Source organism: Fundulus heteroclitus, chromosome 18 (genome assembly GCF_011125445.2).
Source record: "Fundulus heteroclitus isolate FHET01 chromosome 18, MU-UCD_Fhet_4.1, whole genome shotgun sequence".
Lineage (NCBI taxonomy): Eukaryota > Metazoa > Chordata > Actinopteri > Cyprinodontiformes > Fundulidae > Fundulus > Fundulus heteroclitus.
Genome location: NC_046378.1, coordinates 16,424,328 through 16,437,681, shown reverse-complemented (window position 1 = coordinate 16,437,681; position 13,354 = coordinate 16,424,328). Strand labels below are relative to the sequence as shown.

Below are 13,354 nucleotides of genomic sequence, written 5' to 3'. Positions count from 1 at the left end.
AGGCAGTCGCCCTTCTTGACCTTCTATTGCGCTTTTATTTCTGCGCTTTTAGATCTGCCAGTATCTACTTTCCCCTACTAATTGTTTTGTTTTTGAAGAAATTAATAAATGTACACCTAATTCCTAATATAATTACGCAATAACAAGGGATTGTTTTTCAACTCAAAATGTTAACTGCACTGTCATTGGTCTATGCATATTAGATCATTAGTGACATTAAAAATCAAACAATAAAACAAAAGATGTTAGTAGGCGTTTACTTAAGTCTTTAAAATAGTTTTCTACAGGCAGCGTTACTACAACAGTAGAATAAAATCCTGAAATTATGGCTTTTAGTTTCAGTGTGCCACCCCAAGCTTTTAAATGGCCCCATTCGGCCACCCCTACGAAAGGTTTCTGGAGGCGCCACTGTCCCCTGCTCCAACCGTCTCAGTCGTTGGGTCCAAGACACCGGACGGTGTATGGCCGCCTTGCTTCTGTCCCAGGGCAGCTGTGGCTACTGACACGGCTCACCACCGTCTGTGTGTGAATGGGTTAATGGTTGTGACCGTAGCGTAAAGAGCTTTGTGGTCGTCGGACTTAAAAAAGGCGCTGCACAAGTACATTTGACCATTCGAGGACCTCGTGCCAGAATGTGGAACGGGGTCTTTTGGTTATCACCCTGTTTTCAAGAAGAACCAGCTGTTAGTCTCTGTCTGGGTCAGACACCCTGTCTACTTAAGCTTAAAGTTAAGTGGCTTAGGTTGTCCCTATAGTTAAGCAGTTACAGGCAGAGGCTACTAGACGACTTAATGACCAACTTTCTCCCCTCTGCTGTCAATACTCTCTCACTCTCTTCACACTTATGGCTGCACATTCACTGTCTGGACCCGCTTAATGTTTTCTTAGTATCAGAAATTACTCCAAGCCCAGTTATTGAGTATTTGTTTTTGATTATTGAAAAAAAAAAAAACAACCCTTTATCAAAGCTGTTGCTGCCTTTAACGACTTGCGTCCTTCTTGTTTTTCTTCCCCTGCTCCTAGCCCAGAGCTTCCGCCGTTTAGCGGCCCGGTCTCTTTCCTTGACGGAGTCGTTGACCCCGTGAACTTTGCAGAATCTTCTTTTTTCTTTCCTATAAAACTCACTCTTTGTCACCAGTGGCCAAAAAACGCTGGCCGCTCATCTGAAGCCCAGTTCAAAGGGAGCCGTTCCTCTCCACTGTCGCCCCGTGCTTACTCGGGACAAGGGAGGGCACAGAAGCCAAGATTAAATACAGACTTTTTTTTTTTTTACTCACTGGTAGAATCTAATAAACAAAACAACCAGATGGAACTGGAGTATCTGCAATTAAATCTGGATTTCAGCCCGACTGTACCGGAAGGCACTGGATGGCATGTCCTGTCTCTGGAAAAGCCTTGTGGCTTTTGTTTTGGAGGGGTGCATTCGCTGAACCTGCCCCCCCACCCTGAAGGACGCAGAGGACCTTATTATAACTTGTGAGAAACAACAACCCCATTCCACTCCAAACGCATGTGTTTAAGCTCCTTGTCTGACATCCGGTCTCAGCTTCCTTCACTCTTCAAATTAGACAGGCCATCCAGGGAGCTGTGGGGGACTGTGCTGTGCTCCAGAGCCCAGACACAGATCAGTAATAAGCCAGCAGCAGCACCAGGAGCAGCAGCAGCAGCAGACCAGCTCAGCTCTCTTTCATTTACATAAATAAAAAAAAACAACAACAATGCATTACATTGGACGGGAGCTGTTGTTGCTGTCTGGAAACAAAAGCTGTCACAAATCTGACAGCTTCCAAAAAAAAAATTGCAGAAAATAAATAAATAAATAAATAAATAAATAAATAAATAACAATACTGCTGGTTTAGCTGGAGCCGTGCACGTGAACGTCAGCCAATAAACAACCAATTTAAAGTCACGTTATCGCCGTCTAAACGACAAAGGTGTTCCTGTAAACAACGACAGTCTGCCGCTTTGTCAAAAAAAAAATAATAAAATAAAATATTTTATAAAAGCAAAACAACATCTTCCAGCGAAAGCCCACCTCATAGCGCCCTGCAGCTAACGGCCGCGTGACGTTTTGACGGCTGGACAGATGCTCGCTCGTGTCAACAAAGGTTCCCGCGACTCGCCATGCTAGCGGCACGTCGCGTCTGATGCCCTTAACCTTGCGTCTCCAAAACGCCTTTCGGTGCGTGGACCTCCACCCGAGGTTAACAACGCCGTTATGTGTCTGTCATTGTGTGTGCAGCCAGCTCCAAACACACACACACACACACACATTCACACATAACGGACCCCGGAGAGCACTCACCTTCCTCGGCGGCGGCTGCATTTTGGAGATCTGACATGGATGGTGTCTCAGTTGCGAGATGTGCCGTAATTCCAAGAGGAAAACACTCCCCTAAAAAAAGAATCCGTGCGAAACTAGGAATTTATATCCAGTCTTCTTCGCAAACAGATCTCCCCCCCGTCCTCTTCCTCCCCCCCTCTTCTCCTCTCAAAAGTCGTCAGGGAGGAGAAGACGGGGAGTTAAAGCTGCACGCTGGCGGCCATGATTGATGATAAATGGCCAGTTTTATTGAGAGCCGAAGCTGCGAGGATCGTGCTGCTCGCCGCCACTACGAGGTAGCGTGGACTGGACCGCTGTAGGCAGCAGAGAAAGAAAGCCCGGAGTGAAGAGAGGGGGGAATTCAGACAGCTAAACTCGACTCAACGGCGCCACCGCGTGGATGAGGGTGGTGTACACCATGGAGCAAAAAAAAAAAAAACAAACAAAAAAAAACACCAAGCTTCGGTTTTTTTGTTTCTCCACGGCCTCGATGAACGCGCCTGCAAAGGTATTTAAAGGCGAGGTGACTAATGGATATTTGGTCGGGGTTTATCCTACTAAAGTATTGGTTGTTTTATTGGTTGTTTGTTTTTTTTTTTGTTTTTCGCGAATGGCCACCAGCATGATCAAGAAGAAAAGGCGAGAGACGGAAGCTGCATGGCAACAAGAAACCGCAGTCGATCGAAGAAAAATCGATCGTCTTCGAAAGCGCAATGAAAAGGGCTCTTACCTCTTCATAACATATTAAAATTAATATGAAATATATATAATATGATACAAGGCTAAAAATAAAAAAAATAAAAACCTCTTGTTCTCCAGTGTGAGGACGAAGCAACATCGTTGGCCATGAAAGAACTGGTCTGTATCTGTTTAGCTCGCCACATTTCCAAGTTTAAATAAAGTTTCTGAAAATAGAGACACCTCAGGTTTTAGAGAGCAGTACGGTGTTGTTAAATATTTTATGCTGCAATTTATTGGGGGGTAAAGTTGATTTAACAGCCTGTAAGAAAAGAATCACAATTAAAACCATTATTGGCATTCCAGTAACTGAACGCTTTTAATAATCGTTGACGAGCTTTTCGCCTGTTTCCACGGGTATATTGACCAATTTTCCCAGGTGATGCATTGGATGACCTCTAAGCCACCACCCTAACCTTTACTTTCCCCCACAATTTCTCTAATAAATTGAAGTTGTGGCTCTGATTGAAGCATTCATAAATGTTAACATACTTCCAGTCAAAAGCAACACGGTCAAATAAATAGGAGAGAGAGAACATATTTTACTATGCAAAATGAGGGTTTCAGACTGACGTGTCAATTATGGTTTGCGGTAAGGTATGTACTGGTAAAGGTTAGAGTTAGGGTCAAGGTAAGGCCATAAAAAGGGTTAAAATTAATGGAAGTGAACTGGGCCTTCTGAGTACCTTAAAAATTCCCATCTAAAATTTATTTTGTAAATCGACACATACTTGCCTGCATGCAAGGCGGTGTTGCTTTGCAAATAAAAGGACCAAAGACAATCTAAAGCAATACAAAAGTAAACAGTTCTTATTTTTAAATTGTCTCTCGCTTATATTTCGTATAATTGGAATTACTTGTGTCTGTCCCAGTACAGTTTGAACCCTACTTCCTCTCTTCCCACCACGTTCACTTCACCTTAAAAAGCACCCTGCACAAAGTTTGGCGAAAGAAACGATCCAAACACATCAAGGTGTTGGCAGTAATGGAAGGAACCGCACTTTTATACTTCTGCTTCTGAGAAACTTTTCACCTCCACCAAAGCAAATTGTTTTCAGTAAAAGTTTTTCCGAATCGATGTGTTTAAAGAATACTCAGAAAGGTAAATATTATCAAATTATTTGAACAATTAGTATAATTCCTCTGGTATGATAATGCTGGCCAGCAAAGGAAAAGGGCAAGGTGCCTGCAAGGGCAGAGATTTTATTTCTTGCCCCCTCACGGTGACGTACATGTAAGGTTAAGGGGACAGCTAATGATTAATACAAAGAGTTTCTGGAGGAGGTAAGACATTAAGCACCTCTTCTCACCTTTCTTTTCAATATAACACCTCACAAGTACCCACACGAGGCTATTCGTTGAAGCCGAGCACACTCCCAGTTAGTGCTTAAGTGTGGGAATAAAATGGATGACATTCATTTCTGGATAATAATGTTTTCTCCGAGGATCCTGAGAGGATTATTTTGATGTATGGTTTCTTTACTTTGGCCAAATTAAGGTAAGAAAACTGCCTCTTTAAGGTACATTCTGGGAACAGTTTCTCCTTTTCCAAAGCTTGTTTGTTTCCCAGTGAACGCAAGGTTCTCCGGAAACATTTTTACGGACCACATCGAGGGCGGACAAATTCTTGTTGGAATTAAGAGAGCACCTAGGGGATGAGTACACCACATCACTTGTTGGAATACAAAAAGTGCGGCCCACAGTTTTTTCTTCCTGACCTGGCTTCCAAAAATTCATCAGTTTTAGAAAACATTAAATGAAAAATCTGGTTGTGTTGGTTAAAATGTTTTGACATTGGTCGGCCACGTAACTTTGAGAGTCCTGTATTTTAAATGTTGGAAATACTGACATTGTTCGACTTTATAAGCTATAGATCAGGGATGATAACCTTTCTTACCATCAGGGCTCAGGTGAAAAAAAGTGGTTTTGGCTCTGATTGATTGAGGTTCCTTCATTTAACACTAAATACATCCACTGTAACTTAGTTTTATAGTTGGAAAGGTATCAGTTATCAGCTAAAAAAAGATAGAATGCAATGTCTAAGCAATATAACTGTAATACTTTGTGACAGCAATGATATAACCAACCATATATATATATATATATATATATATATATATATATATATATATATATATATATATATATATATATTTGTATTTGGTTGGTTTTATCATTGTTGTCACAATGTTCTTGCTAATACATCTTTACTGTTGAAAAGCCTGTTTATATTCCCAAAAATACTGCCATATTTGATACTGCCAGATTTGTGAGGAACATGCAATGATGATGTGGGTAATGCCATTGAAGACCTAGATAAAATGATCAATGCCAATATCAAACAGCTATTGGTAAAGACAGTGTGATGATGCATGATGATACCACCTACATTTTCAAGATTCTGTGACCAGCGGCAAGGTCATATGTTCAGGGAATTGATTCTGTCCAAATTGTTGACACATCTACCCACACAGCATGGTTCATCAGACTCCCTGCAATATATGGGAGTGGAGCGCATGCAATGGCCTGCCTGCAGTTCTGTACTCTGCTTCATCACAGCGTGGATTTGCTGTTTGAGTCAGAGTTACGAGCACAACGACACTACCTGACTTGAAACAGATGCTGGCTGAAGAACCCTCCCACAGCAGTGTGTGACCAAACAGGCAACCAGCATAAGAGAAAGTGTAAACTGTAAGATTGTAAACTTGCAGACAAAAGTTGTTACTTCGAACCTTTAGTCATCCAATCAGATAAACGACACCAAACAAGAATCAGTGGCAGAACAAGCTGCAGAAAAAGAGGATTCGGTCAAGTTTTTCCTGGGCCCATCCCACACACCCAACTCTGGTCCTCGACACACAAATTCATCTTCCCTACAAATGTGGGGCCACGTAAAGGAAAATAAACAGTTCCCAAACCAAGAAACACTGTCTCAACAGGAGGGGGGAAAAAATCAGTTAACACACTTTCCTACTTTTTTTTATGCCACAGAGTTCAATGCAAAACACTCACTTTAAAATTAGATGATTTTTATTTTAATCAACCCCAGACAATTCCTATAAAGTTTTGCTTTGTGTCTATAAATACTGTTTTTAAAAGATCTTTTCGCAAAAGTCATGATGCAACCTTTTTCGTATATTACCTTTTCAACCAATTATCTTTTTAAGAAGAAATACAAAAAAAAAAAAAACAATAAGCAATAAACGTGGGTTGCAAAAATTGTTATGTGGAAGGAAAAACACATAAAAAGCTCCCATGCTGACTTCTTGAATAGTGGCATGACAAAAATAAATGTTCATATTTCACTTTTTAAAAAACAACATTTGTTACATTTTGTGCATGCTATTTGTTCTTATACCGCCTATAAATTCTTACATTAAGTATTTTATATATATAATACACAAGTACATATGTATTTTTATGTTGTATATTTTTCTTGTATCCAGCTGTCTAAATTGTCATTTGTCTATGTTCGTTTAAAAATTACTGTTAGGCTGAGGAGGAATAACTTGTATTCCTACTTCTGCGTATAGGCAAGGCAGGGCAGATGTATTTGTACAGCACATGTCAGCACAAGGACAACACAAAGTGCTTTACATGCGATTAAAACATAGGAAAATAAAACAGAATAAATTCAAACCAAAAACTATTGGAATAAAATGTAGAAAATTTGTAAGAAAATAAAACACAGGAAAATTTTAACTAAAAGCAAATTTTAATGATTTTAAAAACAGTTGGACTACAAACTTAAATTAATGATGTTTAACTAGAACAGTCAAAAGCAATCCTAAACAAATGTGTTTTTTAATCTTGATTTAAAGGAACTCAGGCTTTCAGCACTTTTACAGTTTTCTGGAAGTTTGTCTGGAAGTCTCAGGGAGCCAGTGTAAGGACTTTAGAACTGGAATAATATGCTCTACTTTCTTAGTCTTAGTGAGGATATATAGCAGAATTACTTATTTAACAATAAACTTGACAGCAAATTTGAAAGCTTTGTGGAATTTTATGCATCTAGATCAAACATTTAAACAGTTTAGGCTGGTGGCTTCGGTCTTTTTGAAAAAATGGACAGTATCTGAGCCCTCAGGGTAAAGCATGCAGGCTGCAGCTTGTCAGACTCGAACACACCTCAACGCTTTTTTTTTTTTTTTTTTACCAACCCAAAGTTCCTACAAAAGCACACAGCCAAAAACGCCACCCTGAAGAGTAGACACGCTGCTTGGGAGAGGCAGCGTTAAAACGCTAACGCAATGTGAGTATCCTCCTCCATTTCATCAGTTTTATGGATGTTTGTGAGGAGCCGCCTCAACAGAAATCTAACAGGATGTTGCTCCACAGCCACATGCGCTGATGGTTAGGTGAACTAGCATGATTTTTCAAAACTGTCTGGGTCTCTCGACCTTTATCTGAGAAAGCCGACGTTCTGCAGTTACAGGGAGGAACATGCAAGGGGTGAGTACCTCGGAAAGTGATAGGAGCCTCTGTTTTTGCAAAGAAAATCGAAAGAGAGAAATAAAATGTGACATTTATGTTCACCCGAGAGGCTGGTGAAGCTTGCTCTCAGATTTGCTCTTAGATTTGCATAAATAAGTTGTGTTTGTGTTAATGTATGACTGATTTGAGCTTGCCAGTGAGCCGACACACCAACCCGAGGCTGTGTGAGGCAACGGTGCAGCTTGGAAGAGAGAAAATCTGCAAACAGCTCTGAGATGGAGTCTGGTTTGAGTTAGAAAGTTATTGCTCTGTTCTGCACACAGCTGTAAGCTTTCAGAAAAACTTTGGCATGGAGTGTGTGAAGATGGGGGTCGATAATCTGCACGGGAACGGGGTAAACATCGTGTCGCAACACTGTAAACGGTGTGAATCAGTAAATAAGTAAAGAAAGGTCTTATATTTATTTTTGTGTAGGAGCTGTAAAACCTACACCTTGCAATCTACGAACGCTTGCGCTCACTCAGGAAAAACATTAATGGGTTTTAATGCATTTTCAGTACTTATGATATTGTTTTCCCCCGCGACCCCATGAGGAATAAAGCGGGTCAGAAAATGGATGGATGGATGGATGGATGGATGGATGGATGGATGGATGGATAATATTGTTTTGTTTCCCTGTTCTCTATGCCATTATAGTTTTCCCTCATTAATTCTAACACCCACTCAGAAACAATCACATGACGCTAGCAGCACCGAATAACTTTGACCATCCTTCTGAATGCTGTGTTCTGAACTGTGCTGCTGTAGATTGACCAAATCAGCATCCTGAAACACCTGCTGTGTCCAAATTCAGAGGCTGTATCCTTCATAGGAACCCGGACTACGTAGACTATGTCTTCCCAAGTATGCAACCCCCTAAATGTGGACATGGCAACGCTCCATATTCAGGGACAGACTCCAGCTGTTTGAATATCGGTGGAATATTAAATAAAACTCACAGATATCCACTTTCCCTCTTCCCCTATAGGTGCTCTCACCATCAACATGGCCCACTCTGACCTCAGCATGACCAACCATACCAACAACAGCTGTGTGTTTAACGAAAACTTTAAGTTCATTCTCCTTCCCGTCAGCTATGCTCTGGTCTTTGTCGTTGGCCTGGCATTGAACGCCACGGCTCTCTTTGTGATCGTGTTCCGCACCAAGCACTGGAAGCCCTCCACCATCTACATGTTCAACCTGACGATGTGCGACACGCTCTACATCTTTACCCTGCCCTTCCTCATCTACTACTACGCCGACGAGAACGACTGGCCCTTCAGTGAGCCGTTCTGCAAGCTGATACGCTTCCTGTTTTACGCCAACTTGTATGGTACGGGCTGCACACCCCTCTGATACAGCAAACAAATGTGAAATGTGTTGCACAGATTAATCTTGAAAGCCACCTCACTATATGCCATAGCATAATGCTATGCCATTAAGAATGCCATAAATTATTTATATATCATTTTAAAGGTGACGTATTATGAAAAATCAACTTTTGCATTTATTTGTACTTCCATTTGGGTTTCTACTGCTTCTAGAAACAGTCCAAGAGCTAAAAAAAAAAAAAAACATCCAGCTGTTTTTTTTTGGCAATAATTAAATGTATTGTTGGTGTTTAGAAAATGAGCCGTTTAAAAATCCTCCTGATTTTGACATCACAATCAGCGGGCTCTGCCCCTCACATGGCAACCCCAGCAAAGCAGAGTCCAGCTCCTCACCAAGTGTCCCAAGCCAAGTAAAACTATAACACACTAAAATTTAATCTTACATCTTACATTGAAGTTCTAATTATTATTGGAACAAATCACATACACAACATATGCATTAATGCTTGAAGGTATACTTAAAGATATAGTGGACGAAATGCAGGTAAGAAATACCCAAGTAATGTTTTGGAATAACTGCGCACATGCAAGATCGTCTTACCTGCTCTTCCACTCCTCAGAGTGAAAGAATCTCCCAAATACACTCTGGTGTTATTTCTCTACCTTTGCTGATTGTGCAGGAGGCTCCACTTCTCCAGTTTCTGGGCCTGATTCAGGGTCAACGATGCACGGGTGTATCATCGAACATTCGTTTACAGCCATTTTCACGTGCATAAAGCGCCAGAGCCCTAAAAACAGCTCATTCTGAAAGGAGCTCAAAATAGGTGAAACGGGGGAGGTGAAATCACGTTATCTGAGAATGATTTTGTGCAAAACATGTAATGAACTTGTTTTGTATCGCCCACAGACCTATCCTAAATGTTAAAAAGGAAGCATAACAGGTCACCTTTAAACAGTGTGCTGTACATTATGTTCCTACTACTTCATAATCAACTTTGTGATGACTAACCACATAATATTTCAATAAAATATGTGCGTGGGAATTGAAATGATGTGTTTGTTTGGCAGGTTCTATATTGTTCCTGTGCTGCATCAGTCTCCATCGGTTCGTCGGTATCTGCCACCCCGTCCGCTCCCTCAGCTGGGTCAGTGCTCGTCGGGCCAGGCTGGTGTCGGTGGCGGTGTGGGCCTTCGTCTTATTCTGCCAGGCTCCAGTTCTCTACTTCTCCAGAACAAGGTGACCGAACTCTATTGCTCTTTCACAAGTGCTGCCTACGGGTTAGGGTTAGCCATCTCATCTTCTGGTGCCTAAATGGGTCAAAACTGAACGCACCGTCCGCCCACTCGCCAACAAATCTGCAGTTTGCCGCTTGTGCTTCTGCAGCTTTTTATCTATTTATCTGTGTTGTCTCTCAGGGATCAAAAGACAGAGCGAGTCTGCTACGACACCACCAGTCCGGAGCTTTTCGACGACTTCCTGGTGTACAGCTCCGTTGTGTCGGTGCTGATGTTTGCCCTGCCCTTCATGGTGGTGATGGTTTGCTACGGCCTCATGGTCCGGAAGCTTCTGGAGCCCCACTGGGGGTCTGACCACGGGGCTGAAGGTGGAGGAGGGGGTCGAACGGCCCAACGGTCCAAGCAGAAGTCGGTGAAGATGATTATTATTGTGCTGGCAGCGTTCATGCTGTGCTTCCTGCCGTTCCACCTCACCCGGAGTCTGTACTACTCATTTAGATACCTGAGACAGGTCAATCCGTCACAGGTAAGCCCACCCCCTGGTTCTGATTTGAACTGCGTTACAGGGTTGTTAAAACTACTCTGATATGCATCGTGTGTCCATCAGATCAGCTGCTCTTTGCTGGAGTCTGCCAGCGTGGCCTACAAGGTGACGCGGCCATTGGCTAGCGCCAACAGCTGCGTGGACCCCATCCTTTACTTCCTGGCGGGGCAGGATGCTCGCAGCAATCTCACCAAGAAGACCAAACTGTCCTCACTGAAACCCACAATGACTCGGTGCCTGACAACAAAACTCTGATCCCCTGTCTGAGATTCCAGCGAATTCGACTCTAAATCCTAAACAGCCTGTTAAGCTGCTCTGACACCGGGAACATCTTCATGAAGAATAAGTTTTTGTTTTTTTATTAGAATAACTGTCCAGTTAATTCAAATAAAAATAAAAATAAAGTGTTGTGTTGGTATTCAGCCCCATGGGGTCCACACTTGGTGGAACGACCCTTCTTTGCAGTTACAGTATTAAGTCTTTTTGGGGTACGTCTTTACCAGCTTTGCACTTCTAGACACTAATGTTTTTCCAAATTCATCTTTGCAAAACAGCTTAAGCTTGGGATGTTTGGATGGAGAGCATCATCAATGTCCATATCTTTCCACAGATTTTCATTGTGACTCAGTTCCAAGAGGTTCATGACAACTTCTGCAGAGTTACTATGGGTATTTGGCAGGTTTGCTCATCTCATTTCTGCATGATGCAGATGGTGGACTGAAGGGAGCTTTCTGAGACGGTAAAAGCTGGAAATGTAACTTTTGGTTTCTGCTGTAAGCTGCACATCTGCTGTGTTCCTTGGTCTTCATGATGCTGTGTGTTCACCAATGGTCTCTAACAAACCTATGAGCACATCTGGATTTATACTGAAAATAAAATGCACTTGTGCAGCCTCTATTTACTAATAAGGTGACTTTTGATATATTTTATTTATTAGGCATTTTAACAAGGTATGAAAATACATTGAAGTGGGTGATTATGATGTGAAAAAATTTAGACAATACAAAATCTCTGGCTGGATACAAGGACAAGTTAAGAGACGAACTACCTCGTGAGTAGGAAAGGAGCTTTGGGCTGCTGTGCTTAATCCGGACAGCCTTTAACTCCGACATAATTACGTGACGCAAACGCACATGGATGATGCAGGTCAAATCCGGGCCTACAGCTTTTTCCTACCCAACTTCAAGCTTCCACTTAATTTTCTGTTAATATTGTTGGGCACAGAACTCCGTGAACAACCAGCTTCTTCAGCAATTACCTTTTGCGGTTTACCGTCCTTGTGAAGGTTGTCGATGACTGTCTTCTGGACATCTGACCAGTCAGCAGTCTTCACCATGATTGTGTAACCTATTGTCCCAGAGTAGTGAGAGACTGTTTAAAGGCTCAGGAAACCTGTTGCAGGTGTTTGAGTTGATTAGCTGCATAGGGTGAGACCATGAGTTTCCAATAATTAGCTTTTTCACAGTATTCAAATTGTCTGAGACACTGAAATTTGGATTTTCATAAACAGCAAGCCAAAATAATCAAAATTATAAGAAACAAAGGCTTGGAACATATCACTCTAACTTGATGAGATGACTGGCAAAAATTATACTTTTATGCTATATATATATATATATATATATATATATATATATACACACACACACACACACCTACATTAATTCTATAACGGCAATCCAAGTATCATTAAATGGTACTTGTACCAAAGTTTGATAATGTCGAGCATGAGTATGCCATTAGTTTTTGCAGTGTGGAGGAGTAACCACTAGGGGGCAGCAGTTAGAAGTGATTTTTTTCCCCCTCTCAGTAAGTCTCTCTCACACACAAACTAACAACAAGCATGTCTCACATGCATACATGTAGAAACATTAAAAAAACAGATCATTTCTTATCATCAACAACAATAAAACACAGTTTAAAATATAACTCTACTTTATTTCAAAAGTAAAAACAGCATACAGAAATAGATGATATAATAAAATGTAGCACGATATAAATAAATACTAAAAATCTGAGATGTTTTTCTACCTTGCTGCCTAGCTTGGAAACATTTAATGCTGACATCGGAATAAAAGCAGATGAAACAAATATGTGGAGTCATCAGCTCGGTATAATAAATGTCCTGTACTCTACATATATCATGATATTTCTCTTAACGACACAATATGAACATGGTAAAGAAAGCAAATCCGATAATAGTGCACTATTGAAAACCTATGAGAAAAGTAAACTAAAGCCTGCAGGAGGGTTCGGATTATTTGCTGTTTGTTAGTTTATCAAAGAGCTCCAAAAGCTAAGGTGCGAGTGTAGCTCATGTTCAGAGGAAAAACACTGATACGTTTAACCCTGCAGGGAGGGTAGGAAATCATTTCAGACAGCAGTTCAGCTTATATGAACGACAGAGTCCTGTCACTGGGCAGTGCAGCTGATCACCCCTGAATCACCTCATACATGTTGTGTGTTAGAATATAAAATCAAAATAAGAACGTTCCCTCTTTTTTTGCTCTCAGCCTTATTTACAATATTTACACCTATATACATATTTTGCTCTTTAAATTGTGGTCTTTCTGAATATTTTGTTCGGTTGTTTTTTTTTTTTTTTTTTTTGCCTACGGTCCAAAAGGATATTTGTCAACTGTAATAAGCATTTCAGCTGCGATGTCATTCAAATAATACAAAAATATACAAGAAGCTCCTTTATATGT

General features: G+C 41.1%; 2 protein-coding genes across 5 annotated transcripts in view; one reads left to right on the top strand and one right to left on the bottom strand.

Annotated features, from left to right (window-relative positions):
- Nucleotides 1–2,655, bottom strand: part of LOC105923431 (F-BAR and double SH3 domains protein 2) — a 95,042-nt gene extending 92,387 nt beyond the window's left edge. Inside the window, exon 1 of one of the 2 annotated variants that reach the window (XM_012859408.3) lies at nt 2,307–2,655. In XM_012859408.3, coding sequence (XP_012714862.2) covers nt 2,307–2,327 — 21 coding nt within the window. In that variant the 5' untranslated portion in view covers nt 2,328–2,655. The remainder of the gene's footprint in view (nt 1–2,306) is intronic. The other variant, XM_012859409.3, reaches the window with a different exon arrangement.
- Nucleotides 2,656–4,398: 1,743 nt separating this feature from the next.
- p2ry2.1 (purinergic receptor P2Y2, tandem duplicate 1) lies at nt 4,399–11,554 on the top strand. 3 transcript variants are annotated; one of them, XM_012859414.3, is made up of 5 exons: nt 4,399–4,560; nt 8,524–8,868; nt 9,935–10,103; nt 10,283–10,628; nt 10,710–11,554. In XM_012859414.3, exons 2-5 carry the CDS (start codon nt 8,541–8,543, stop codon nt 10,899–10,901), a joined length of 1,035 nt encoding a protein of 344 aa, XP_012714868.2. In that variant the 5' UTR covers nt 4,399–4,560; nt 8,524–8,540; the 3' UTR covers nt 10,902–11,554. The 3 variants fall into 3 exon arrangements, with proteins under 3 accessions (XP_012714868.2, XP_012714870.2, XP_012714869.2); XM_012859416.3 differs by lacking the exon at nt 4,399–4,560 and adding an exon at nt 7,232–7,314; XM_012859415.3 differs by lacking the exon at nt 4,399–4,560 and adding an exon at nt 7,345–7,514.
- Nucleotides 11,555–13,354: the final 1,800 nt, after the last annotated feature.

What these genes read in the sequence shown, in the direction of transcription:
- p2ry2.1 (XM_012859414.3), top strand. Translation starts at nt 8,541, where the DNA reads ATGGCCCACTCTGACCTCAGCATGACCAACCATACCAACAACAGCTGT. An exon ending in CTCTACTTCTCCAGAACAAG is followed by an intron (nt 10,104 to 10,282) that starts GTGACCGAACTC and finishes GTTGTCTCTCAG; the next exon opens with GGATCAAAAGACAGAGCGAG. An exon ending in GACAGGTCAATCCGTCACAG is followed by an intron (nt 10,629 to 10,709) that starts GTAAGCCCACCC and finishes TGTGTCCATCAG; the next exon opens with ATCAGCTGCTCTTTGCTGGA.